At 52.2% G+C, this 27,107-nt stretch overlaps 1 protein-coding gene across 2 annotated transcripts in view; it reads left to right on the top strand.

Annotated features, from left to right (window-relative positions):
- Nucleotides 1–27,103, top strand: part of Mark4 (microtubule affinity regulating kinase 4) — a 30,713-nt gene extending 3,610 nt beyond the window's left edge. The window contains exons 2-18 of one of the 2 annotated variants that reach the window (XM_038340043.1): nt 3,201–3,401; nt 5,979–6,032; nt 6,182–6,230; nt 6,740–6,805; nt 6,993–7,063; nt 8,386–8,442; nt 9,941–10,177; nt 14,694–14,813; nt 15,182–15,281; nt 17,130–17,239; nt 17,336–17,495; nt 19,072–19,289; nt 21,225–21,328; nt 22,997–23,275; nt 23,417–23,496; nt 24,449–24,493; nt 25,817–26,017. In XM_038340043.1, coding sequence (XP_038195971.1) covers nt 3,201–3,401; nt 5,979–6,032; nt 6,182–6,230; nt 6,740–6,805; nt 6,993–7,063; nt 8,386–8,442; nt 9,941–10,177; nt 14,694–14,813; nt 15,182–15,281; nt 17,130–17,239; nt 17,336–17,495; nt 19,072–19,289; nt 21,225–21,328; nt 22,997–23,275; nt 23,417–23,496; nt 24,449–24,493; nt 25,817–25,881 — 2,016 coding nt within the window. In that variant the 3' untranslated portion in view covers nt 25,882–26,017. Of the gene's footprint in view, nt 1–3,200; nt 3,402–5,978; nt 6,033–6,181; nt 6,231–6,739; nt 6,806–6,992; nt 7,064–8,385; nt 8,443–9,940; nt 10,178–14,693; nt 14,814–15,181; nt 15,282–17,129; nt 17,240–17,335; nt 17,496–19,071; nt 19,290–21,224; nt 21,329–22,996; nt 23,276–23,416; nt 23,497–24,448; nt 24,494–25,816 lie in introns of both variants that reach the window. The other variant, XM_038340042.1, reaches the window with a different exon arrangement.
- Nucleotides 27,104–27,107: the final 4 nt, after the last annotated feature.

The raw sequence follows: 27,107 nt of genomic DNA, 5'->3' as shown, positions 1-27,107 counted from the left end.
AGTACCCACGTAAAAGCCGGGCATGGCGGAACATGCCTGTCACCCCAGCACTGGGTGGGGGTTGGGGCATAGAGATGAGCTGAAACTAGGCACTTGCTGGCCAGCCAGTCAAGTCTCTAGACTCGATGAAGAAGGAGTGTTTCCTTTTGGGTCTATACCCAAAGGATGCTTAATCGTACCACAAGGACATGTGCTCAGCTATGTTCATAGCAGCATTGTTTGTCATAACCAGAACCTGGAAACAACCTAAATGCCCCTCAACTGAAAAATGAATAAGGAAAATGTGGTACATTTTCACAATGGAGTACTACACAGCAGAAAAAAATAATGATATCTTGAAATTTGCAGGCAAATGGATGGATCCAGAAAACATCATATTGAGTGTGGTAACCCAGACCCAGAAAGAAAAATATAATATGTATTCACTCATAAGTGGCTTTTAGACATAAAGCAAAGAAAAACAAGCCTACAATTCACAATCCCAGAGAACCTAGACAACAAAGAACACCCTAAGAGAGGCATACATGGATCTAATCTACATGGAAAGTATAAAAAGACAAGGTTTCCTGAGTAAATTGGGAGCGTGGGGATCATGGGAGAGGGTAGAAAGATAGGGGAGAGGTAGGGAGGGGAGGAAGAAAAATATATAGTTCAATAAAAACAGTTTTTTTTTTTTTTTTTAAAGAAGTGTTTCAAAAACTAGTGTGGAGAGTAACAGAGGAAGAGGCCCAAAGCTGACCTCTGACCTCCACAGGGGAGCACACCTGCACACAATACAACATACAAGAGAAGGGGTACTAGGGATATAATGCAACGATGGAGCCCCTGCCTAGAATCCCCCAGTGAGGGGCTGGGGTATGGCTCCATGGAGGAGCGCTTCTCTAGTACCTGAGAATGAGCCAAAGACAAGAACTGGTGTAGAAGTATGGGTCCGTGTAATGTAACACATGTAAAAAGATGTCACTTTGGCAAAATGACTGGGTTCAGATCCCCTCTCCAGGCCTCAGTTTCCCCTGACTGTAAAATGGGACGATGATTCATGGGCTGTCCATGCTTGTGAAATGCTGGTTGCTGCTGTAGGCCTGGCACAGCTTCCCTGCCAGAGGAGCCCAAGCTTCAGCTCTCTGGCTGTCCAGCCTTCTCCCTTCCTCCGTGTCCTGTGTCCTGTTTTCCTTCAGCTGTGAGGACAACACGGAGAGAGATCTGGCCAAGAAAGCAAGGCCCAGTCCCTGGAGGTTCCCAGTCAGGACAGGGCAGCTGGGCCCGAGCAGGTCACCTCATTGGAGAGGCTGGGGAGGGACAGAGGAGTTGATGGCGTGGGAGATGGCAGGGCAGGGCGCTCATCCCTCTCAGCCGGGGTGGTGGAGGGCAGTCAGGATGAAACAATGTTTCATAGAGAGGTGGGCAGAATGGAGAGTTCTGTTGTCTGCAGGAGAATCTGGGGCAGCAGGGATGGTGAACAGCCCCCACCCTGTCTCCCAGAAGCTCCCTGGATCTCACCCATTCCAAGTCGATTTCTCTCTTCACGTCCACATGTGGGATCATCAAGAGGGTCAATTAATTAGGTGCAAGCTGGGCTTGGTGGCACAGGCTGGTAATCCCTGCATTTGGGAGGCTGAGGCAGGAGGATTTGGAGCTCAGGGCTAGCCTGGGTTACAGGAGACCCTGTCTCAACTGCAACATAAAGTTCAACATGCATGTATTTCCAGCCCTTGGGAGGCAGAGGCAGGAGGATTGCTACATGTTTCAACCCAGCTTGGGATACAGAATGAGATCCAGTACCCAAAAAAAGAAAGGGGGGAGGGGGAATATGTCAATAAATAGGATACCACAAGAGATCAAACACTGTTGAAGTAGATGCATTCCAGTGAGTTTAAGGTCACCTCCATTGACTTGATAAGTTCAAGGCCAGCCTGCACTGCCTAAAGCCCTGTCTCAACAAAATCAAAGAAAAATGCAAAAATGTGTTGCTGGAGGGTTATTTGGTTGGCTTTAGGTTTGGTTTGTTTTGGTTTGGTTGTTCAAGACAGGGTTTCTCTGTGTAGCTTTGGAGCCTGTTCTGTAGGGCAGCCTGGCCCCAAATAGAGATCCACCTGCCTCTGCCTCCCAAGTGCTGGGATTTAAGGTGTGTGCCACCACCCTCCAGCTCATTGCTAGAGTTTTCAATGTAACATTTTCAAACCACGGAAAGCTGGGCATTGGGTAGTGTGGTGACCACCATAAAAATGTCCGGACGGTCAGCTGGGAATGAGGTAAGAACATGTTTGTGGGACGTAGAACTGAGGGGCTGGAAGGCCGGGTGTGGTGACTACGGGCCTGTAATCTCAGAACTTGATGGGCCAAGGCTGAGTATCAGGAATTCAAAGTCAGCCTTGGCTACATAGCAAGTTGGGGGGCAGCCTGACATACGTGAGACCCTCTCCCACCTTCCCCATTCTCCACCCCAAGGAAAATAGACTTGGGGCTGAGCCAGGGGTGTTGACGGATGAAGTGGGTGTTTGGGGTTTGTACCGGCCAGAAAGGGGGTGTTGTGTCTGGATGGAGGTCAATGTTCACTGGGGGTTGAGGTCAGCAGCGTTTTGAAGAATGTAGTCTGAGGATGCTGGTGGTCGCAGGAGTGTGAAGGGGAGGGTGGGGATCTTTAGAAGCTCCCATTTTGTGCACTGCTGGGCATAAAACCCTGAGCCTTGTGCTAGGGAACCAAGCACTCCACCCACCATTGAAATCCTTCCCCAGCACTTGGTTTTTCCTTAGACGAGGCCATGTGTAGCCCAGGGTGGTGGTTCATGATGGTCACCCCAGCCATTGAGTGGAGGCAGGCGGCTGGGATGGCAAGGCTACCCTCGGCTATATAACCACTTTAAAACCAGCCTGGGCTTCGGAAGAGCTTGCCTCAACAAAGCAAAGGAGTAGCTTGCTATGGAGGTAGCCCAGGCTAGCCTGGAACTCAGCCTGTAATCCAGAGTGTTAGACCCTAGGGCGTAATGCCTGCCAGGCAAGCTCTCCGCCATCCAAGCACAGCCCTACTGGAGACCTCTTTGTGGAAAAGGGGAGGCCCCAAGAGCATCGTTTTCCTATGACCCAAGTTTGCAAAGGGGCAGGAGGGCACACTGGCCAGAGCTCCAGAGAGCCACCCACCCTGGCACTCGGGTGCTATGTAGTGGGGTGGACTGGGATAACTCATGCTTCTCTACCCACAGCATGGCACCTTGGGCAGTGGCCGCTCCTCAGACAAAGGACCATCCTGGTCCAGCCGATCCCTGGGTGCCCGTTGCCGGAACTCTATTGCTTCCTGTCCCGAGGAACAACCCCATGTGGGCAACTACCGCCTGCTGAGGACCATTGGGAAGGGCAACTTCGCCAAAGTCAAGCTGGCCCGGCACATCCTGACGGGTCGGGAGGTGAGTGTGGGTGACCGAGGGACATAGGGCAGATGGCAGGGCAGGGGATTCAGGAGGTGTGAGGTCTGTGCTGGTCCTGCTTGTCCTTCGTACCGTAGAGAATTCCCCCGCGTGCTCTGATTTAAAGTTGGTTTTGTTTTGTTTGGAAACAGGGTCTCTCTGCATAGCCCTGGCTGCCCTGGAACTCCCTATAAACCAGGCCGGCCTTGAACTCATGGAGAGCTGAGAGCCACCAGCCTCTGCCTCCTGAGTGGTGGAACTAAATGCACGCTCCACTAGGCTGGGATTAAAAGTGTGCACCACCACTGCCCGGTTTAAAATTCTTTTTAATATTGTTTTTATTTTTCATTTTGTTTTTTGAGATAGGGTTTTTTCTATGTAGTCCTAGAACTTGTTGTGAGCTCGAAGATCTGCCTACCTCTGCCTCCTGAGTGCTGGAATTAAAGGCATGTGCTTGCCATGCCTGCCTTTTAATATTATTTTGAGTTTTGTGTGTGTGTGTGTGTGTGTGTGTGTGTGTGTGTGTGTGTGTGTGCGCGCGCGCGCACGCGCGCGCGCGCAAGCCCACAGTGTCCAAAGGGGGGGGCGTAAGATCTTCTGGAGCTGGAGCCACAGACCCTTATGAGCTTCCTGACATGGTGCTAGGACAGACATGGTCGTTTGGAGAGCAGTAAGTACTCTTAAGTACTGAGCTGTCCATCCAGCCCCAGCTTGCTCAGATTTTTCCAGAACAGCCCCAGTAGGAAAAGAGGGTTACAAGTTTCTTGCCTGCCTGCCTTTCTCTTTGGGTTTTGCATGTTTTTGTTGTCTTCTTTCTTTGTTGTATATATGTGTGTAAGAGGGAGGGACCAGACATGACATCAGGTATCTTTGCCCCTCACCTGTTTGCCTTGTGACAGGTTCTTTCACTAAAATGGGACAAGCTACTGGCATCCACTGTCCTGTTTCCCACTCCGTCCAATGCTGGAGTGTGAGGGGCTGGGGGTGTGGCTCAGTGGTAGAGCCCCTGCCTAGAATCCCCCAGTGAGGGGCTGGGGTGTGGCTCAGTGGTAGAGCCCCTGCCTAGAATCCCCCAGTGAGGGGCTGGGGTGTGGCTCAGTGGTAGAGCCCCTGCCTAGAATCCCCCAGTGAGGGGCTGGGGCGTGGCTCAGTCGCGGAGGAGTTGCTTGGCTTGTACAGGGCCTCAGGTTTGATGCCCAGGACCACATGAACAATACAACCCAGAACTCTTAAGAACCAGGCAGTGGTGCACACGCCTTTAATCCCAGCACTCAGGAGGCAGAGGCAGGCGGATCTCCATGAGTTGGAAGGCCAGCCTCATCTACAGAGTTCATTCCAGTTCATTGGGGCTTTTTAAGAAGCAAAGCAAATCCTAAGAAACAGACCAGCAGGCTGGTTGTCCGTGTAAATTCAAATTAAAACCCTTTTCTTTTTTGTGATAGGATTTTCTAGATTGACCAAGGCTTAAGTCAAAACTCCTTTTAGTTTTAATTTTATTTATCCGTTTTGTGAGTGCACATTTGTCCAGAGAGGTCTGAGGACACCCTTCAGGAATGCCTTCCCCCGCCCCTCCCCCACCTCTGAGAACAGGCTGAAGGAACTCATTCTCCCCCCCCACCCCAGGCTGTCAGGATCGGTGGAAATGCCTTTACCTGCTGAGCCCTCTGACCCCCTTCCCCCCAAGCATCTCAAACACAGTATTGGGGATGGAATCAGGAAAAAGCCTTAGTACCAGGCATGTGATGGCAGCGCTGGGCCCCTCCCAGGAAAGCCGAGTTCTTTGTCGTTCCACAATTTATTCCTGTGCTCCGTCACTTTCACACATGAAAGGAACCATATGATCGTCTCAATGCTGGCATGGAACGTGCCTGACAGAATTCTCAAAAATCCGTGTGTGAGAATCCCGCAAGGGCACGGGGCCCGCTCCCCGAGGCGCGAGCACAGGCTGTTCTCCATATGTGGGTGCAGACTCCATTCCAGAGGTTGCTTCCCCCCACCATTATATTTATTTTAAATTTAAATTTTTACTTTTTATTTATCTTTTTCCTTTTTTGAGACAGGGTCTCACTGTGTAGTCTTGGCTGGCCTAGAACTCACGGAGATTTCCCCCTGCCTCTGCCCTCCAAGTATTCCACCACACCTGATATAAAATTTATTTATTTACTTACTTATCTAAATTGTGTGTTGTTTGTGTTTCAAGAGTGCGGGGGTCCAAGGAGGTCAGAAGATGATGTTAGACCTTGTCACTAGAGTTACTGATGGTTGTGAGCACCAGGCGGGTGCTGGGAACTGAAGTCCACGGAGCCCTCTGCAGGAGCGGTCACTGTGCTGACCGCCTCTCCAGTCCCCCTGGCCTGGAACTTGCTATGTAGACCAGGCTGGTCCCTCCCTTGCCTCCACATTGTTGGCGTGATAGGCATGGACCACCATTCTCAGCTCCATTAAGACTTTAACATTCATTATTTCAGAAAATTTGAGATAATGTTGCATGCCTCTCGTGTAGCCCAGGCTGGCCCCAGATTTGCTGTGTGATCTGAGCCGGGGGATCTTGACTTTCCCACCTTCTTCCACCTCTAGGTCGCTATCAAGATCATTGATAAAACCCAGCTAAACCCCAGTAGCTTGCAGAAGGTGAGGCCCAGGGAAGGGAATGGGGCGGGAAACGTGCTGGTAGAGCTGTAGAGCTCAGACTTAGCGCAATTAACCGCGCCTGGGGGGGAAGGATCCCCAAAGCCACCACCCCTCACTACTGTCTGTTTTTCTTTTCTGGTCTTGCCCAGCTGTTCAGAGAAGTCCGAATCATGAAGGGACTCAACCACCCTAACATTGGTGAGGAGATGTCGGAGCTGGCCCAGAAGCTGGCCGTTGTGGGGCCTTGGGAAGGGAGAGTGGGACTGTAATAGAGACCCAGTCGCTGTGGCGCCGTCATTCCTGTGTGACTCCGGGCAAATGACCTAGCTTCTCTGAGCCTGTGTTTCGTCTTCTGGAGTACGGATCTATATCAGGGTCGTAATGACTGCACTAGACTCACACATTACATTCGGGTGTATGTGAACCGCCGTGTACAGTGTCATTAGGCAGAGGTGAACACACTTCAGCTCCCCTGGAGGTGGCACTGACCTGTGTTTACTGCTTAACTGCTGATTGCTGGCAACAGCTGAAACTGTCATGTAGAGAAAGGCAGGCTGAGCAGCATGGAAAACCTGGCCACAAGTAGGGAGCATGGAGGGTTCCGGGGGAGGGCGTGTGATGATTGGCAGGTGGCTGTGGGGTCTGTGGGGAGAACGGCCGCCCTTCCACTCTCACCTAACCCTGCCTGCTCCTCCTCCCCCTCCCAGTAAAGCTCTTCGAGGTGATAGAGACAGAGAAGACGCTGTACCTCGTGATGGAATATGCCAGCGCAGGTGAGGCCCCGCCCCCACGCCCTGCTCCCACACCCCTGCACCCCACACCCTGCTCTCACCCCTGCATCTCACACCCTGCTCTCACCCCTGCACCCCACACCCTGCTCTCACAGACCCTCTGTACCCCCACACTCTACCCTCATGCCATCTTGCTCCAGCCTTAACCCCTCTTCCCCCTCATCTGCAGGAGAAGTGTTTGACTACCTCGTGTCGCACGGCCGCATGAAGGAGAAGGAGGCCAGGGCCAAGTTCCGACAGGTAAGACAAGGCACCACCCACCCCAGCTCCTGGGAAGAAGGTCTGAGTGAGGACCGAGTAGGGCACTCTGCAGATGCCTGTGCGCAGGGGTGGAGTGTGCAGGGGCTCAGGTGTGAGGAAGCTGTTGGGGACACAGGGATGCTAGTGATGAGTGTGGGTATACAGGTGTGTGGATTGGAGGCCTGGGGTGAGGGCGGAAGGGTGGGGAAAGTGCCAGAATATGGATGGCTGAGCTGGGGTGTCCCAGCACTCAGGATGGGGGTCAGGAGCTCAAGGTCATCCTCAGCCAGTCAGCTTGAGGCTAGCCTGGGGTGCGTGAGACCCTATCACGAAAGAAAGGCTGGGGAGCTGGCTCAGCAGATGCAGCACTGCTGAGCAAGCCACAGACCAGAGTTTGGCTCCCTGACACCCGTGGGGTGGCCAGGATGGGTGGGCAGGGTAGCTAACCTCCATCCCAGCGCTCAGGAGACAGCCGGGCTCACTGTGGCTGGGGAACTGCACTAGCTTGATTGGCAAGCTCTGGGTTCAGCCAGAGAGACACCTTTGCCCAGTAAATCGAGGAAGACCCCCATGTCCACCTCTGGTCTCCACACGCATGCACACATGCACTCACATGTGTGTGAGCGTGCAGAGACACACACACACAATCTCATAGAAGACACAGAAAGGTCTGTGGGCCCTTTATGAGGTGCGTGTGTGTGGGTGTGTGATAGCTGCGTGCGTTGGAGGGCAGGGTGGGAGCGGGGCTTCAGGGCAGCAGGACCTGCAGGTGCTGTGTTGGGTGTGTCATGCAGTGCCCTGGTGTGGAAGATTCCATGAAGGGCACAAGTCGGGGTGTGGACATTGGTGGTTGGGAGTGTGTATGGAGGGAGAGGACACACCAGAAGTCAGGTGACTGGGTGTGCAGTGTGCGGCCCGGGTGAGAGGATGCGCAGATGTGAGGGACAGATTCAGGGTGCAGAGATTCAGTACAGGTGTGAGACATACATGCATGTCAGCCTGTGTGGCCCGTGAGTGCAGCGTGAGAGCACCCTTTGTATAGGGTAGGACCTCCTTTAGGGGCCGCCTTTTTGGGGTGAGTTGGGCCCACACACCTGTTTCCGACAGAGGCACTTGGGGAGTTTCCAGACATGGCCTAGTCCCATAGACGTGTGTGTGTGTGCATGTGCACGTGCGATCTGACTGAATTTTAGGTGTCAGGTGCTGGAGTTTCCCTGGGCCTCCTGTTCTTTGAGCCTGACTGAGGCCCCAGGGGGGTGTACCGGGTGTGGCGGTCAGCCGCGGTGGTGGCTTCACGCGCTGCCGACTGTCTTCTACCACAGATCGTGTCTGCCGTGCACTACTGTCACCAGAAGAACATTGTACACAGGGATCTGAAGGTAAGCCCCTCCCGCCGTGACCAGGCACCCCAGCCCTGCCAGCCATGCCTCACGCTCCCCGGCTGCCACCCAGTACCCAGGGTTCTTTCCCAGGCCTTTGTGAGGTGGGAGGACTGGGACCAAGTGTCCTGGGCTGGTCTCGGAAGGGCGGGTGAGATAAGGTATCAGTATTCAGCCTTCGGGGCCTTGAGGTGCCTCTGACATTGTTCCTTCTTCTGTCCACTGGCATCTGTGAGAACTTGCCTATCAGGCCCAGGTCAATTCCACAGGGTCTGGGAGCTTAGGGTGACAGAGGCCACAGCACCAGCACCAGGGCATGGGAAAGCGACCCCTAGGGCCCAGCCCAGCCTCCTGCTGCAGCCAAGCCTGGCAGCCTCTCTGGCTTTTCCTCAGACTCCCAATCAAAGAACACAGAAATCTAAGACCTGATAGTTTGGTAGACTCCATGCAAGCCGGTCTGGGTCACCCTTCGTCAGCACCTACCATGTGCTGGGCTGGGCACTAAGGGCTTTAAAGACAAAAACTCTGAAGTCTGAAGACCAGACTGTTTCAGAGCCCTGGGGGAGGGTCCAGAGGTGGCTTAGTGGATAAAGATGCTGTTCCCCCCCATCAATCCCCAGGGACTCACGTGGTGGGAGGAGAGAGAACTGACCCTGCAGTTAACCTTTGACCTCCATAGGTCATGTGCACCTTCCATCCCACTCCCCAGTCATGTGCATACAATAATAATAATAATCAAAAAAAACAACACCAGAAACCCTGGGGCTAGCCTAGTATGGTGCACGCCTGTAAGCCTGTAATCCCAGACCACAGTGGGCAAAAGGGGATCAACAGAGTTTAAGGCCAGCCTCAACTCAACTGTCTCAAAATAGCTTTAAAAAAAAAAAACCCTCTGGGGGAAGTTGGGTGTGGTGGATCTCTAGCCTGGACTATGTAGTGAGGTCAAAGCCACCTTGAACCACATAGACCCTGTCTCAACAACAAAAAAAGGAAGCCTCATTGGGGACATTTAAGTAGTCTTCAAAGACATGAAGCCCACTGTGGAATGGCTTTGGATACTTGTTCTGTCTGAGACTAGATGCTTGCTCTGTGAGGCAGACACTTTGCCGTCATCACCTGCTAGGTTGATGGAGATAATTAATCTGGAGGTTGCTCGCCACCTAGTGGAGGAGACTGGAATTGACCAGAGTGTTTTCCCAGGTCCTGCTGGTGGCTGCCTCATCCAAGGCCATCAGAACTAAGGTGAAGGCTGGACTGTGGTGCCTCAGATGTCAGGAAAGAAAATGTGACCAGGCTGCGGGCACAGCTCAGGCTGAAGAGCGCTAACCTAGCGTTGCCAGAACCACAGGCTGTATTAACAAGTGCACATACACTGTATGTGGTGACTCAGCCTGTAATCCCAGCCTTGGGGAGTCAGAGGCAGGAGCAGGGCCAGTTAGGTCAGCCAGGCTCATAGTGAACCTCTGTCTTGATCCGCTGGCCTCCTCTTCCCTGTCAGGCTGAGAACCTGTTGCTGGATGCCGAGGCCAACATCAAAATCGCCGACTTTGGCTTCAGCAATGAGTTCACGCTGGGGTCGAAGCTGGACACGTTCTGTGGGAGCCCCCCGTATGCCGCCCCAGAGCTGTTCCAGGGCAAGAAGTATGATGGGCCAGAGGTGGACATCTGGAGCCTGGGCGTCATCCTCTACACGCTGGTCAGCGGCTCCCTGCCCTTCGATGGGCACAACCTTAAGGTGCCAGGGACAGGGCGGGCAGGGGCAGGGGTGACTTGGGTGCCTACAGGCCAGCCCTTGGGACCAGTGATATTGGGGCTCAAGCTGTGAGCTGCTCAGCTGGTAGGTTTGGGTTCTAGTCTTGACCAGCTCTGGGGACAAACAGATCATTAGAAACTCCTGGGTCATGCCCCATTTAAGGCTTTTCAGATCTACTCTGTGAGAGAGGCAGAAACATGGCAGGAAGAGTGCGTCTCAAAAGCAGTGACAGAGGTCAGAGCATGTTTCATTTCTGTGCAATGCCCAGAACAGGGAAGTCCATATAAAGTGGAGGCAGAGTGGTAGATGCCTAAGGTCAGGGTGGGAGAGGAGAAAGCAGCTAAAGGGCTCGGAGATTTGCTGTATATAGGATGGAACTGAGGGTCAAGTACTTTACTCCTGAGCCACGCCCCAGAACCTCACTGGGGGATTCTAGGCAGGGGCTCTACCCCTGAGCCACGCCCCAGCCCCTCACTGGGGGATTCTAGGCAGGGGCCCTACCACTAAGCCACTTTCATAGGGCTTCTTTTTTTTTTATTTTTTATTTATTTTATTATGTAAAGAATATTCTGTCTGTGTGTATGCCTGCAGGCCAGAAGAGGGCACCAGACTCCTTTACAGATGGTTGTGAGCCACCATGTGGTTGCTGGGAATTGAACTCAGGACCTTTGGAAGAGCAGGCAATGCTCTTAACCTCTGAGCCATCTCTCCAGCCCGATAGGGCTTCTTTTAAAGTGATTAAAAAAATACTCTGAAATTATTAGTGGTAATGATTTTGTGCTCAGCAGACATACTACAACTCCTCAGAGTTGTGCTTTTAGGAATGGTTTTTGTTGTAACATTGTATTGAATGGGATATACCTGTCATTCTAGCCCCAAAAAGGCTGGCCTGCATCTTAGTGACACTGTCTCAACAGAAGTCAAAGGGGGCTGAGGCTGTAGCCCGTTCAGGAAACCCTGGGTTGCTCCCTCAGCACCACAAAAACAAAAAACAAAAAAAAAAGGTGCACAAAAAGATTTCATCTTAGTTTACTGGACATTTCTACAGTGGATCTCGGCAGAAACAAATGAGGAAAATAGAAAATCTTTATCAGTTGCTGTCCGGTTCTAGGGAGGAACCCAGAACCCAGATAACTGGAAGTTACTGGAACTGTGTGTGGCGGGGGGGTCATCAGATTGATTTGAAGCTTTTTTTTTTTTTTTTTTTTTTTGGCCCCCTTTGAAGTTTTGCTTTGAAACATTGCCAAGACACAGAAAAGCTGCAAGGAGAGAATAGAGACGGCCAGTACTTTTCAGGAGGTCCATGCTGGCTGACATCCAGCTGAGAGCTGCTGCTGTCACTGCATACGCACGTAGCCATGTCATTATTGATGGCCTGCTGGACAGTTCATTGTAGACACTGTGTCCCTCTGTCCTTAAAGGCTGAGACAGTTATCTCCTCAGACTAGGGACATTTTCCTGTGGCTGGTCACACAGGAAACGCAACATTGAAACAGTGCTGACCCTCATCCTACCAGCCACGCCCAGCCCTCACTGGGGGATTCTAGGCAGGAGCTCTACCACTGAGCCACACCCCAGTCCCTCACTGGGGATTCTAGGCAGGGGCTCTACCACTGAGCCACACCCCAGTCCCTCACTGGGGATTCTAGGCAGGGGCTCTACCACTGAGCCACACCCCAGCCCCTCACTTGGGGAGTCTAGGCAGGGGCTCTACCACTGAGCCACACCCCAGCCCTTCACTGGGGAGTCTAGGCAGGGGCTCTACCACTGAGCCACACCCCAGCCCTTCACTGGGGAGTCTAGGCGGGGGATCTACCACTGAGCCACACCCCTAACCCCTCTCTGGGGCACTAAGTGATCAGACTTGTGACTGCCTTCAGGTCAGTGATTTTCAGAGTGTCCCTCTGTCTGGATGGTCTTTTTTTTTTTTTTTTTTTTTTTTTTTTTTTTTTTTTGGTTTTTCGAGACAGGGTTTCTCTGTGGCTTTGGAGCCTGTCCTGGAACTAGCTCTTGTAGACCAGGCCGGTCTCAAACTCACAGAAATCCGCCTGCCTCTGCCTCCCGAGTGCTGGGATTAAAGGCGTGCGCCACCATCTCCCGGCTTGTCTGGATGGTCTTATGTCCCCTGGTGAGTAGTTCTGGAGGAATTCCTCAGCAGCTCCCTGTGTCAGGGAGGATTGGCCACTGCAGGAGAGCGTGTGGGCAGGAACTGTTTTTAACTTTTTGTCCCAGCATAAAGAGCTGAGCCCTTTGTCCCTCGGTCAGCCCCTCCTTTCGTCCAAGTCTTTGTAACCGCAGCCGTCCCTCACCCTTGTTGAGGCAAAGCTGCAGTGTGCTGGAGGTCCCGGAGCACAGAGAAGCTGCAGTGTACTGGAGGTCCGGAGCACAGAGCGGCTCCTGGAGCGGAATAATCTTTGGGAAGTTCAAATATAAAGCCAAGACCTTTTCAGAGGCTCGGGCTAACAGCTCAGCTGCCCCAGGCCCTTTTCATGCCCTGTTATGTTTGCTCACATTTGTGTGGGTGCCAACAGAGGCCAGAGGTGGGTGTTAGATCCCCTGGAACTAGAGTCACCAAAAGGAAGGTATGAACTGCCCCGTGTGGGTTCTAGGAACCAAACGCTGCAAAAGCGTCAATGACCATCAGCCACCAAACCCACCTCCAGTCCTGCGGATGCCGTGGAGATCTAGCTCAGTTTTCTTCCACGCTGCTCTGTGAGGCTGCATCTCTTAGTCATACATGGAGCTTTCTAATGTGGCTGCCCTCGCTGGCTCACTTGCTCTGGCCACCCAATCTCTGTCTTCAAGGCTAGATGAACAGGCGTCCGCCATGTGCAGCTGGCGTTTTGGTGGGATTTAGGGATTGGAATCCCTGTCCGCACAGATGCTGACAAGCTCTTGGCCACTGAACCATCTTCATGGCTCTGACATGTTCTTTATGAATCCCTCAGGCAAGTCCTTGTCTGGGGAATTAACAGTGTTCCCTTGAGGCCTGGGGAGGTGGCCCAGAGGCTGAGAGCACTCGCTGCTCTCCTAGAGAACCCAAGTTGTATTTCCAGAACCAAGGAAGAGCTAACATCCTCTTCTGGCTGCTGTGGGCACTGCACACACATACCCAGATAAACACAGACACAGATGGATCTCTGTAAGATCGAGGTCTACAAAGCAATTTCCAGAACTGGTTCCATAACTATTGAGAAACCCTGTCTCTAAAAAACCAAAAAGAAAAACAAAAATCAAAACAAACCAAAAACCAAATAAAAGAGTATCCCTTTGAATGTGGTGGATTGGGATGTTTGGGGGACTGGGGCAGGAGGGTTGTGAGTTCATGGCTAGCCTTATCTATAAAATAAGATTCTTTTTCCCAAACCCCAAAATAAATGGACATTAACAGTATGGCTGTGTGGGAGACAGGTACTAGGTGAGCGCAGTCGGGGATCCCTTCCCATTGTAAGCCTGGTCTTCACATGATGCTCCCTCTATGACTGAGCCTCTACCTTTTTTGACTGAGTACTTGCCTAACTCACGGGAAGCCCTAAGTTCAATTCCCACCACTGCATCAATGGAATGTGGTTCCTTATGCCTGTAACCCCAGCTCTCCAGAGATAGGATCATCCTTGCCTATACAATAGGTTTGATGCCAGCCTGGACTGCATGAGATTCTGTCTCCAGAATCTGAAGGAGGAAAAAGAAAATTAGACTAAAGGCTGGGTATAGTGAAACATTCAATTCCAGTGCTTGGGAGACAGCCAGAGCTATATAGCAAAACCCTGTCTTGAGTTTTTTGAGACAGGGTGTTTATCTCTGTAACCCCCGTGGCTGTCCTGGAACTTACTCTGTAGACCAAGCCGACCTTGAACTCACAGAGATCCTCCTGCCTCTGTTTAAAGATTAAAGGCACCACCACTGCCCTGCTTCAAAAAAAAGTTTTTAATAAAAAAATTCAACCTAGAAACTGCTCAGGGCCTGGGGATGCGGCTCAGCTGACTGCCTGTCAAGGTGCACAGCGCCGCATAAGCTGGACATGGCGCCTCACCTGTGGCCCCGCTTTCTCGAGGTGGGGGGAAACTCAGAAGTGCAGGGTTGTCCTTGATTAAACAGCAAGTTCGAGGCTTGCTCTGTGAGACCCCATCTTGAAGTTGGGGAGGACTTTTAGATTCCTGCCTTTCAAGTGCCCCCATCTCACAGATGAGAGAGTGTAGCCAGGAGAGTGGAGCTAAGCGTCCCTTACTGTTTGGGCTAGAACTTCTTCCAGAGGTCTGGGCATGAGGGTGGGGAGCAGGCGGTTTGCTGAGGTGGGATGAGGTAGAGTGGGGGATGAGGGATGAGCCTTGTCTGCAGAGGTGAGCTGAGGTGATGTGGGGGGCTGAGGGGTGAGCCCTTTCTGCAGAGGTGAGGTGGGGAGGGGGTTGAACCCTGTCTGCAGAGGTGAGGTGAGGTGGGGCGGGTATAGGGCCTGTGTACAGAGGTTAGCATGCCTTTTCCTGTCCTGTCCTCCCAGGAGCTGCGGGAGCGTGTCCTCAGAGGAAAGTACCGAGTCCCCTTTTACATGTCTACAGACTGCGAGAGCATTCTGCGGAGATTTCTGGTGCTGAACCCCGCAAAACGCTGTACTTTAGAGGTGAGCCCCAGCCCCACGCCCTCTGGGCCCTTCCCGTCTCCTGATCCCTATGGCTCCATCTATCCTGCCTGGGGCTGGGCCCCAGCTCTAAGGGGAGAGAGACAGCAGAGAGGAGGCCCTTGGGCGGGTCCCCACCATGTCAGTAATTAAGCTAATGAACTCCTAGGATGATTACAGGGTTCTGGGGACCCAGATGATGTGGAGGAGGGTGGTAGGGAAGACTTGGGGGTGGGGGGTGGAATAGCTGGCTAAGCCTCAACAAGCCCTAGTTTGGAGATGATAGACTCTGTGGGGAGTCCCACTTGGAAGATGGGAAGCCTTATGTCACATTTCTGGTCCCTTCTGACACCGATCTTCCTTGCCCTCAGCAAATCATGAAAGACAAATGGATCAACATTGGCTATGAGGGTGAGGAGCTGAAGCCATACACGGAGCCTGAGGAGGACTTCGGAGACACCAAAAGAATCGGTGAGCGTCAAGGAAGCAGGTTCCACCAGCTCGGGCGCAGTGCCGCAGAGCCAAGGCTGCCATCGCCGCCTCTCTTGCTGGGCAGCGTCTTGCCACAGCACATCACTGAGCGAGGGACAGCAGTTGAGGGATGTATCATTCCTGCAGCATGTTCACGCTGTGTAACCCCTCTCTGTACGTCTAGTCCTTATCTAGGAAATGGCAGCGTTCACACAAGTCAGCTCAGCGCTGAACATATAGGGGAGGGAGTTGATCTACATACATGCTCACGTCAGTGCTGATGCCTGGCATGTAATGCTGATGCCTGGCATGATGGGGCTTTGACTGTAAAGGTCAGAAAACAAATTGCTGAGGCTGGAGAGATGGCTCAGCAGATAAGAGCACTGACTGCTCTTCCAGAGGACCCAGGTTCAATTCCCAGCACTCACGTTTCAGTGGATCCAATGCTTTCTTCTAGCCTAGGGCACCAAGCATTAAAGTGTACACAGATATACATACAGACACAGCATCCATACGCATAAAATAAGTAGGTAAATACATAAAAAATTAAGCCACTTATAACCCAGCATGGTGGTGTGTGCCTGTAATCCAAATACTTGGGTCATCCTTAACTATGTAACAACCTGAAGGCCAGCCTGCTGCATGACCTGAGATCCTGGATGGATGGATAGATAGATAGATAGATAGATAGATAGATAGATAGATAGATAGATAGATAGATAGATAGATAGATTGATGATAGATAGAAAGAGATGATAGATAGATATCTAGATAGATAGATTGATTGATTGATAGATGATAGATAGATAGAGAGATAGATAGATAGATAGATAGATAGATAGATAGATAGATAGATAGATAGATAGATGTATGGATGGATGATAGATAGATGGATGGATAGATAGATAGATGATAGATGGATGAGGAAGATAGATAGTAGATAGGCAGGTAGATAGGTGATAGATAGATGAATGGGAAGATAGATATAGATCAAGAACCTTCTGTTCCATTGCTGAAGAAATGGGAAATGGCTCACAGGTTAAGAGCACTGACTGAGCCAGGCGGTGGTGGCGCATGCCTTTAATCCCAGCACTCGGGAGGCAGAGGCAGGCGGATCTGTGAGTTCAAGGCCAGCCTGGTCTACAAGAGCTAGCTCCAGGACAGGCTCTAGAAACTACAGGGAAACCCTGTCTCGAAAAACCAAAAAAAAAAAAAGAGCACTGACTGATCTTCCAAAGGACCTGGGTTTAATTCCCAGTACCCACATGGCAGCTCACAGCTGTCTATAACCATAAGATCTGACACCCTCACACAGCTACATTCAGGCAGAGCACCAATGCACATAAAATAAGAATAAATAAAAAAAAAAAAAGAAATGGACCACCATAGGAGCATGACCACATAGTCAGCTTTTATGATTGCAACCCATAGAAAATACCACTGTAATACTAATACTTTAAGGTTGGGGGCGTGGCTCAGTGGGAGAGCACCTGCCTAGGATCCCTCAGTGAGGGGCTAGGGGCGTGGCTCAGTGGAAGAGCACCTATCATATGACTGTTTTGAAGCTATTAGTGTGGTCTAGTGGTTTTGATTTGTCAAAACTTGGTGGTGTGCACGTATTGACCTAACCATTGTGTCTTTGTGGTTTGAACAATGACCTGGGTCACACACCTACTCTGGGTATGAACGGGCGGGGGTTAGCAAATTGGACCCATTAAGGAAGGAATATTCTTCCCAAAAATTCCTATGCCACTGGAAGAGGGGAGAGGAGCAGACACTGTTGAGAGACAGGGGTGGAAGGGATGGCCTGGGGAAGGAGACTGACTCTTCTCTCCGTCCATCTCCCAGAGGTGATGGTGGGTATGGGCTACACACGGGAAGAAATCAAAGAGGCCTTGACCAGCCAGAAGTACAACGAGGTGACCGCCACCTACCTCCTGCTGGGCAGGAAGACTGAGGTCAGAGGTCGTGGGGCCTCAGGCCTGGGGTGGAGGGACTCGGGGTCCGACAGCTCGGACAGAGGGCTGAGGTGTCGTTTGTGTTTTCTCTTGTAGGAGGGTGGGGACCGGGGTGCCCCAGGGCTGGCCCTGGCACGGGTGCGGGCGCCCAGCGACACCACCAACGGGACAAGTTCCAGCAAAGGCAGCAGCCACAACAAAGGGCAGCGAGCTTCGTCCTCCACCTACCACCGCCAACGCCGGCACAGTGACTTCTGTGAGTGCCCCCCGCCCTGGAAGTCCAGCCCAGCCTGGACTGTCAATCACAAGCAGCTACAGATGCCGGAAAAATAGATTTTTGTGAGGAGTTGTGAATCTCACTAGATAATCCTGGACAGCCTCAAATTCACTATCCCTCCTGCCTCAGCCTTCCAGGTAGTGGGATGACAAGTGGGCTACGTCACCCCGCTCAAGAGGGGAAGAATGCTAGGTGCCATGTGGGTGCTGGGAATCAAACCTGGGCCGTCTGAGATCCTGCCTCACAAACATGGGTCCGGAGGTGGGCTCAGAAAAGGCTGGCATCTTAGAAAAGCATGCTGACCCAAGCAACTGATAATATCTTTCTTGCCTCCTTGTTTTCCTGAGTTTGTCTTCATCTCACCTTATCTTTTCCTTGTTCTCTTACATAGTACCATCCAAATGGGAGCCTAGCCCATTAATCAGAGACAGAGCTTTGAGAAGAGTTCAGTTAGAGGGCAGAGAAGTGGCTCACAGGTTAAAAGCATTAGCTGCTCTACCAGAGGTCCTGAGTTCAATTCCCAGCACCCACATGGTGGCTCACATAATGAGATCTGGCGCCCTCTTCTGGCTTGCATGCATACATGCAGGCAGAACACTATGCATAATAAACAAGGGTTTTTTGTTTGTTTGTTTGTTAAGTCTAGTGGGGGTGGGCGCTCTGTAGCTGGACCACAGAACATTTTCACACTGCACTGCCGAGAGCTTGCCTTCTTGTCTCTCCACACTGATGTGTTGCGTGGCCGTCCATGGAAATCTGAAACTTATTTTCTTTGCTGTGAGAAAAGTATCCTCGGGAAAGCAGTCTAAGGTAGAAAGGGTGTATTTAGCTCAGGGTTACAATCTGTCCTGGTGGGAATATCACAGCTGCAGGAGCCCAGAGCAGTGACTGCGGGCGTGGGTGTTAGTGCTCAGCACACTTCTTCAGCTCTTACACAATTCAGTACCCAGCGTGGGGCCTGGGGCCACCAAGTGGGCGGGGTTTCCCATCCTAATTAATGTAATGACCTCACAGTCAGACAGACAGACACACACACAGATACACACACTCATACATACACGCACATTGACACTTCCACAGGCTAACTAATCTAGACTGTCCCTGGCAAGACTCCCCAATTGGTTCTAGACTGTTGACACCGTCGCTGTTACCAACAATTTACTTTTTGAAATAAGGTCTCACTATGTAGCCGTGGTCAGCCTGGAGCTCCCTGTGCAGAGCTGACTGAGCAGAATGACCTGAAACTCACAGAGATCTGCTTGAGAACGACAGTGATGTCAAAATACTTCACCATTAGCAACTGTAGCCAGCTGGGCAGTGGTGGCGCACACCTTTAATCCCAGCACTTAAGGAAGAAGCAAGAGGATCTCTGAGTTCCAGGACAGCCGGGGATACACAGAGAAACCTTGCCTTGAAAAAAACCTGCCCCCCCCCCAAGGAAAACAAAAGAAAGTGCAACTATTATGAAGTGTTCCCTCTTGTGTCTCTGGGGACCCCCTAGGATCCCCTCTTGTGTCTCTGACCTCAGCTCTAACCGATCCCCTCCCTGCACCAGGTGGCCCGTCCCCTGCCCCGCTGCACCCGAAGCGCAGCCCAACCAGCACCGGGGAGACGGAGCTCAAAGAAGAGCGGCTGCCGGGTCGGAAAGCCAGCTGCAGTGCAGCCGGGAGCGGGAGTCGGGGGCTGCCGCCCTCCAGCCCCATGGTCAGCAGTGCCCACAACCCCAACAAGGCCGAGATTCCTGAGCGACGGAAGGACAGCACGAGTACCCCTGTGAGTGACGGGCCCCGACCCCCTCCTACTCTGTGATCTTCGCTAACGTGTGTGTATGCACCACACACAAATGACACTACCTATGTACAGCGCTCACTCACCCTTCCCTCCTACACACACACACACACACACACACACACACACACACACACGCCCCTTACCACAGAAGTCATTCCTCAAGCCAAGCACAGGGCATTCCTATAATACCAGCACTCAGTAGTCTGAAGCAGAAGAATTGTGGGTTCCATGCCAGCCTGGGCTAGAGAAATCTGTCTCAGAAAAGAAAAAATATATAAATATGAAAAGAATAAGGAGCCAGGCCGTGATGGTGCACATCTTTAATCCTAGCACTTGGGAGGCAGAGGCAGGAGGATCTCCGATTTCAAGGCCAGTCTGGTCTAGACAGGCTCCAAAGCTACAGAAAAACCCTGTCTTGTAGAGGGGTGTGGGTAGTTAATCTCAGGGTTGAGGGCATAGTTCAGGGCAGAGCACATCCCTACAGTACCAAAATAAGCCAGAAGAGGGCGCCTGACACCCAACTCACACACACCCCAACACACACACAAACTGGAATTAACTCGCAATTGTGAGCCACTGGAAGTGGCTGCTGGAATCAAACTCAGGTCCTCTAGAGGAGCAGCAAATGCCTTTAACCACTGAGCCACCTCTCCAACCCCTGCAGTTCCAACTTTAGGCAAGTCTAGCTAAGGGTACTAGATGGCAAGGCTGGTCTGCAGCCATCTGGAGTGTGCAGGGAGCCTGCTGCTCTCTGCGGTGGAGGGGAGGGGGGGGTGCACACCCGAGCTGGCACTGACAGCTGCCAATGGAACTCTACCTCAAGGGATCTGTGGGGAAGTAGGGGATGTTTAAAGCAGGTGACAAGCCCACAGGAGTCCCCGGGAAGGGTGGAAGGAGAATGGAAGCCTAGCTCAGCCAGTAGCTGCTTGCTTACCCAGAGGGCAGCTGCAACCACTCACCCCACACCTGGGAGGGAGGCAGGGGGATCAGAAGTCCATTCTCAGCTACAAAGTTTAAGCCCAACCTGGGATACATGAAACCATCCCACAAAAAGGAGACCGAAGAGATGGTTCAGTGGTTATGAGCACTGGCTGCTCTTGCGGAGGACCGGGGTTGGATTCCCAGCACCTACTTGGTTATTCACAATCATCTGTAACTCCAGTTCCAGGGAATCTGATGCCCCCTTCTGGTTTCTTGAGGTCACTGCATGCAGGTGGTGTACAGACATATGCAGGCAAAACAGTAGTACACGTAAAATAAAAATAAATTATTAGGGCCAGGCACACACCTTTAATCCCAGCACTCAGGAGACAAAGACAGGTGGATCTCTGAGTTTGAGACCAGCCTGGTCTACAAGAGCTAGTTCCAGGACAGGCTCTAAAGCTGCAGAGAAACCCTGTCTCAAAAAACAAAAAAAAAAAAAAGAAAGAAGGCACACACCTTTAATCCCAGCACTCGAGAGGCTGAGGCAGGTGGATCTCTGTGAGTTCGAGGACAACCTGGTCTACAAGAGCTAGCTCCGGGACAGACTTCAAAGCCATTGAGAAACCCTGTCCCAAAAGACCAAAAAAAAAAAAAAATTTAAACAGAAATATCAGGCTGAAAAGATGATTCAAGTGGTTAAGAGCACTGGCTGATCTTTCAGAAAGCCTGGGTACAATTCCCAGCATTTACATGGTAACTAACAGCTCTTTGTAGCTCGGGTCCCAGGAGATCCAGCGCCTTCTTTTGGCCTCTTTGAGAACTAGGCACACACCTGGTACATAAGCATCCATGCAGGCAAAACACTGTATACATGAAATAATAAAAATAAATCTTTGCAAGGAAAAGAAGTGTGTCGTGGCAGAATGCAGCAAGGTGGTGGAGGCTGGGAGGCGTCTTCTCACCCTTCACCCCCTCTTGGTATGCTCTCCACAGAACAACCTCCCCCCCAGCATGATGACCCGCAGAAACACCTATGTGTGCGCAGAGCGACCAGGGGCTGAGCGCCCATCCTTGTTGCCAAATGGCAAAGAAAACAGGTATGTGAGACAGAGCCTCCGGACACGAAAGGGACCATAGGAAGAGGGTGGGTATGTCCAGCGGCATCCCCCTGCCCTTTATGGGCAGATCTCGGTGCTGTGAATGTAGGCCACCCTGTCCTCAGCCATGAGCCTGGGAACCAGGTGGAGTTTTTAAATAGGAAGTGATTGCTTGCACGCACACGCATGCATGCGTGCACGCCATGATACCACACACCTGAAAGGACCAGAGTTCAGGGTCAACCTTGGTTACATAACTAGTTCAGTGAGTACTGGAGGACTGTTTAAGTTGGTTAGCGCTTGCCTGACTTGCCCAAAGCCTTCGATCTGACGCCTGTCCTACACCAGGGGAGGTACCACGTGCTTATAACCCCTGCTCTGGCTAGGTGAAGGCAGGAGGATCAGCAGTTTAAGGCCAACCTGGGCTACGTCTCAACATAAAAAGAAAGAGGGCTAGAGAGATGGTCCGTGGTTAAGAGCGCTGGCTGCTCTCGCAGAGGTCCCAGTTTTAACTCTTAGCGCTCACAGGTGACTCATCATGTAACTCAGTTCCAGGACATACAATGTCCTCTTCTGGCCTCTGCAGGCACCAGGCACACATGCAGGCAAAGCGCCCATGCACATTTAAAAAAAAAAAAAAAAGTTTTGAAGGAAAGGGAAAAGCGAGGAAGCATGAATTGGCTGCACTCAGACCAGACATTTAACTCCCAGCTACCAAGCTTTGGGCACTGTCTTCACTGGTACCCAGTGCATTCTGGGATGTAACTGGATGCATGTGTGTTATGATTTGTGGATGTCAGTGTGAGCCTGGGGGTGCTCAGCGCTGGGTTAACGGGGACATTGCAAGTTTCTCTTCTCTAAATGGGACTGGCACTAACTGCTCGCAGGTCCCACAATCCTTTACCCAGGGTATGGATGACATTTAATGACAAGGAGATTATTTGGTAGTTACTAAATTAAAAAAAAAATACCAATCAAGGGGGTTCGTCAAGTAGCGGCTCTCTGGGTGGCCTGACCGTGGCTAGAAACTGGGTAGGTCCTAATCCCTCCATTTTGCAGCAGAGAAGAAAAGAGGCAGGGAGAAGTTAAGTTCCTTGTCTAAAGTGGCTCAGCCAGTGAGTCCTTACTTGTGATCAGCCTGAGATGTGACTTCCAGGTTATGACAAGGAACAGGACTAAGCTCCAGAGAAAGCCATGGCTTCAAAATGATTTCTGAGACAGAATCCAAGAACAGGCTCTCCTTAACCTGCCCGTGTCCCTGTGGGCCCCTGCTCAGGGTTGAGGTCTGTGCCAAGTGCCAGTCTCCCAGCAGCGTCTTTGAGGGCATGGTCCGGAAGCAGCTAGCAACCTACTGGGTGGAGGCCAGTCACATGACTCCTCCTGGTAGCACTGAGTGCTGGAAGCTAGTCTCCAGGAGACTTCATGTGTATGACTCCTGCTAGCCCTAAGTGTTTGGATGCTAAGAGAGAAGCGGGCAGGTGGATTCTAGGGAAGCACAGTAGCCTCTGAGATCTGGGCTGAGCTTGGGGGTCGCGGGGAGCGAACGCATTGGAGGTCTGGTGTTAACAGTTCTGGAAGCTAAGCAGAGTCGGTCTGGTTAGAACTAGGATGGGAGAATCTGGAGGGTGAATTTAGACCCCGCCCTGATGTGTCATTCTCTGCCCACAGCTCCGGTACCTCACGGGTGCCTCCTGCCTCTCCCTCCAGTCACAGCCTGGCTCCCCCATCGGGAGAGCGGAGCCGCCTGGCTCGGGGCTCCACCATCCGTAGCACCTTCCACGGGGGCCAGGTCCGAGACCGGAGGGCAGGGGGCGGGAGTGGCGGGGGTGTGCAGAATGGACCCCCAGCCTCACCCACGCTGGCCCATGAGGCCTCACCCCTACCCTCCGGGCGGCCTCGCCCCACCACCAACCTCTTCACCAAGCTGACCTCCAAACTGACCCGAAGGTGAGCTGCCCCGGATGTGGGGTGTTGGCGTGGGCGGGGTGGAGGGGTGGGGCCTAACCTGTCTTTTCTGCTTTGCCTCCTGCCTCTGACCTCTTGGTCGTCTGCTCCTCCTGCCACCCCTTCCACCCCCTTACCCCGCAGGGTTACCCTTGATCCCTCTAAACGACAGAACTCTAACCGCTGTGTCTCGGGCGCCTCTCTGCCCCAGGGATCCAAAATCAGTAAGTCCTGCTCTGCTCTGGCTCCCCCTCTCTGTCTGTATGGTTGCCTGAGTGTGTGTGGGACCTTGGGAGGAGCCCTGTGGGTGGAAGCCGGGTACAGGGTCTGTATGTAGGATTTGTGGAGTGGCAAAAAACACAGTGTTGCCAACAGAGGGGCGTGGCAGGTATCAGCTCTGCTGAGCAACCTAGACCGAGCCTTTTAGCTTCTCTCTGACCTCTTCTGCAACACGAAGCTAGTGACCACAGAAACTATTTCCAAGGGTGGTTGAGCGGACTCAGAAAGGACATCACTCAGACAGCCACTGTCCTTTTGTGTTTCTGTTACCCATTGATACCTACTGTGTGCTCACATGGCTGGAAAATGTGAAACATCTCCACTGTGACAGAGCCACCCTTCTAATAGAGGACGGAAGTTAGTGAGAGTTCTGACAGGAAAAGACCCGTAGTCTCAGCTCTAGAGAGGCTGAGGCAGGAAGATCCCAGGTTCAAGGCCAGCCAGGATATAGAAAGGGATTATGTCTGAAAATTTAAAAAAAAAAAATATAGAGAGCTGATGGGGTGTTTGAGGAAGAGAAAGACATGATTTAGCTGTGAATCTCCTGTGTAGAATCCCCCAGTGAGGGGCTGGAGTGTGGCTCAGTGGTAGAGAGCTCTTTAAGGAACATGTCTGTCATTTGAACATCTGTGTGTGACTGTGTGAGTGTGTCTATATATTTTTCTGTGTAGGTGTGTGTCTGCCTGCCCCTTTTTTTTATCTTTCAAATCCTTCAGTATTTCTCCAACCTGCACTAACCATTTACGTGTGGACCCCACTCTAGATGGAAGGGATCAAACCCAGACTACAGCTCTCGCCTGAGCTGCAGCAGGGGCTGCCTAGAGTCTGGTGGCAGTGGGGAGGGGGAGGGGCTGCTCATGTCCAGATGTACATTCTGTCTCTTCCCTCCTCCACTAGGGTCGCAGACGAACCTGAGAGAATCGGGGGACCTGAGGTCACAAGGTGAGTGCATCCCCACCCTGCCTGTGTGCACACACCCTTTCTGAGGCCCCATCTCATGCTCTAAACGCCAACTTGCTGGAATATTCTGGGACCCCTCCACCTGTGCTGAGACTCACTTCCGCCGCATCATGTCTCCACACCTTCCCGTAGTTGTCAGTATTTTGAGCCCTGTCCCACCTGCAGCCTAATGTCCCTCCAATATTGGCACCTCTTATCTGTTACCCGCATCTTCAATCCACTGCCTACAGCATGTAGGCAGATCCAGTCATGGAATAGCTAAGTGTCTGTGGAGGCCCAGCCTTTCCCATTTACCTCCACTGGGTTGTGCCGTTCTAGGACAAAAGAAGCCACAGTGTCTGTAAAAACAAATAGATATCACTGTGTCGTAGTACAGTGTTATATCCGTACTGGCTGTAGTCACACAGGTCTGGCGATCCCAGCACCTTGGGGACTGAGGCAGGAGGAGTGCAATTTCAAAACCTGCCAAGGCTACAAAGAGCTCAAGGCCAGCCTTGAACTAATTAGTAAGAGCCTGTCTCAAAATTTGGGGGTTGGGAGCTGGGGTGTAGCTTATTGGTAGAGCCCCTGCCTAGAATCCCCCAGTGAGGGCCTTCAGGTATAGCTCAATGGTGATTGCTCACCTGGCCTACCAAACTCCAGCCCTACAATGAGGAAAAAATTAATTTGTGTGTATATTCCAATAAAACTTTATTTACAAACGCAGGCAGTGCTACAGTTTACTGCGCCCTGCTTAGTTTGACACACCACCGGTTCAGAATCCACCAGGCTATCTCATTGGCTGGGTGTAGGTGACGGGTCTATCTCTGAGCTGATGCCTGTGGCCAGAAGCGTGCAGAGCTCTCATTTGCCTGCTTTGGTCATATGCGCATGCCTGGCATGCACTTTATTAACCAGAACATTGACTATCCCAAACCAAAGAGAGGTGAGAGGCCCCTGAGACCTGTGAGCTACCAGGATGCCATGCCATGGCTCAGACTGCGGCCAGCATGGGCTACACAGTGAGATCCTGTCTCAAAAAAAAATTTGTATGTGTGTGTGCATACATATATATACATACACATACATAGCCAGGCATGGTGGCACATTGCGTTAATCTCAGCACTTTGGGAGGCAGAAGCAGGCAGATGGATCTCTGTGAGTTTGAGGCTAACCTGGTCTCTAGAATGAATTTTACCCTTTTTGCCCCAGCTGCAAGGGAGGCTGGGACATGCAATACAATCTTCAGTAGCACTTCTGTGTCCTTGTGTGGGTGGGGATGCATGACCCTTCTGCCTTGTCTGATCCCTCCTGTCCCCTCCTCAGTTGCCATTTACCTTGGGATAAAGCGGAAACCGCCCCCAGGCTGCTCCGATTCCCCTGGAGTGTGAAGCTGACCAGCTCTCGTCCTCCTGAGGCCCTAATGGCTGCCCTGCGACAAGCCACCGCAGCTGCCCGCTGCCGATGCCGTCAACCGCAGCCGTTCCTGTTGGCCTGCCTGCACGGGGGTGCGGGCGGGCCCGAGCCCCTGTCCCATTTCGAAGTAGAGGTGTGCCAGCTGCCCCGGCCCGGCCTCAGGGGCGTCCTCTTCCGCCGAGTGGCAGGCACCGCCCTGGCCTTCCGCACCCTCGTCACCCGCATCTCCAACGACCTCGAACTCTGAGCCGCCACCACCACCGCCGCCGCCGCCGCCATCACAGCCTGGGTCCCTTCCTCTTTTTCTGGTCCCTTTTACTTCTCCAAGAGGAAAGGGGGACAGAGGAGAGGGTGCCCCGTATCTTGACCTCAGTTTCCTCGGATTGTAGTGGACGCGGGGACATGTGACATGATGGAATAAGGCTCGGCAGGGGGACTGCACCTTCCTGGGGCCTCTCGGTGCCCCACCCCATCTTGCTCTGCTGCAGGGAGCTTGAGGAGACTCTGGGGACAGGAGTGATAAGGGAAACTGAGGAAATTATCCCATTCAGGGAGACCTGCCAGGCATAATGATGAGACAGAACTTGGGGGTGCAGGGAGTGAGGGGGTCACAGGCAGAACCTTTCCCCTCCCTCCCCTTTATGCTCTAACCCCCTTCCTGCCCCAGGCTGGCGCGGGGCACTTTGTACAAATCCCTGTATATACTCCTGTCCCTCTGCAGAGGTCTCTCGGGGAGCTGCCACTGTCACCTCTGGTTTTTAAGTTATTGCCCCCTCACCCCCTGTCAGCTCCTCATTTGCAGCCTGTTACCCAATAATTAGTAGGAGAGTCCCTCTCGTTCCCAAAGCCCTCCCTGGCCGACCTGGGGTTTTCCTTCCCGGCCCTTGGCCTGCAGGTGAGCCAGGGAGCTGGGGACTTGACCCCAACCTGTGGTTCTGCTTGCTGAGCCTTGGTTATCTCATCTGCAGGATGGGAACAGTGGGGTTGGAGGTTCAAGGATGACTACGGAAGAGGCACAACAGAACTCAGCCTCTCCCCATGAGGCCCCAGCGTTCTGTCAAATCCTCCTCTTGGCCACTTGCTCCTCTCTGCCATATTACACTGGACTCAAAACCTCTTCCTATTCAGTAATACATGTATTCAATAAATACTCAATGACTGGTGCCGACTCCACGCTAGGCCCAGTTCTGGACACGAGTAC

This window comes from Arvicola amphibius, chromosome 8 (assembly GCF_903992535.2).
Source record: "Arvicola amphibius chromosome 8, mArvAmp1.2, whole genome shotgun sequence".
In the NCBI taxonomy this organism is placed as follows: domain Eukaryota; kingdom Metazoa; phylum Chordata; class Mammalia; order Rodentia; family Cricetidae; genus Arvicola; species Arvicola amphibius.
Note: the sequence above shows the minus strand (reverse complement) of the source record. Positions and strands in the feature narration are given on the sequence as shown.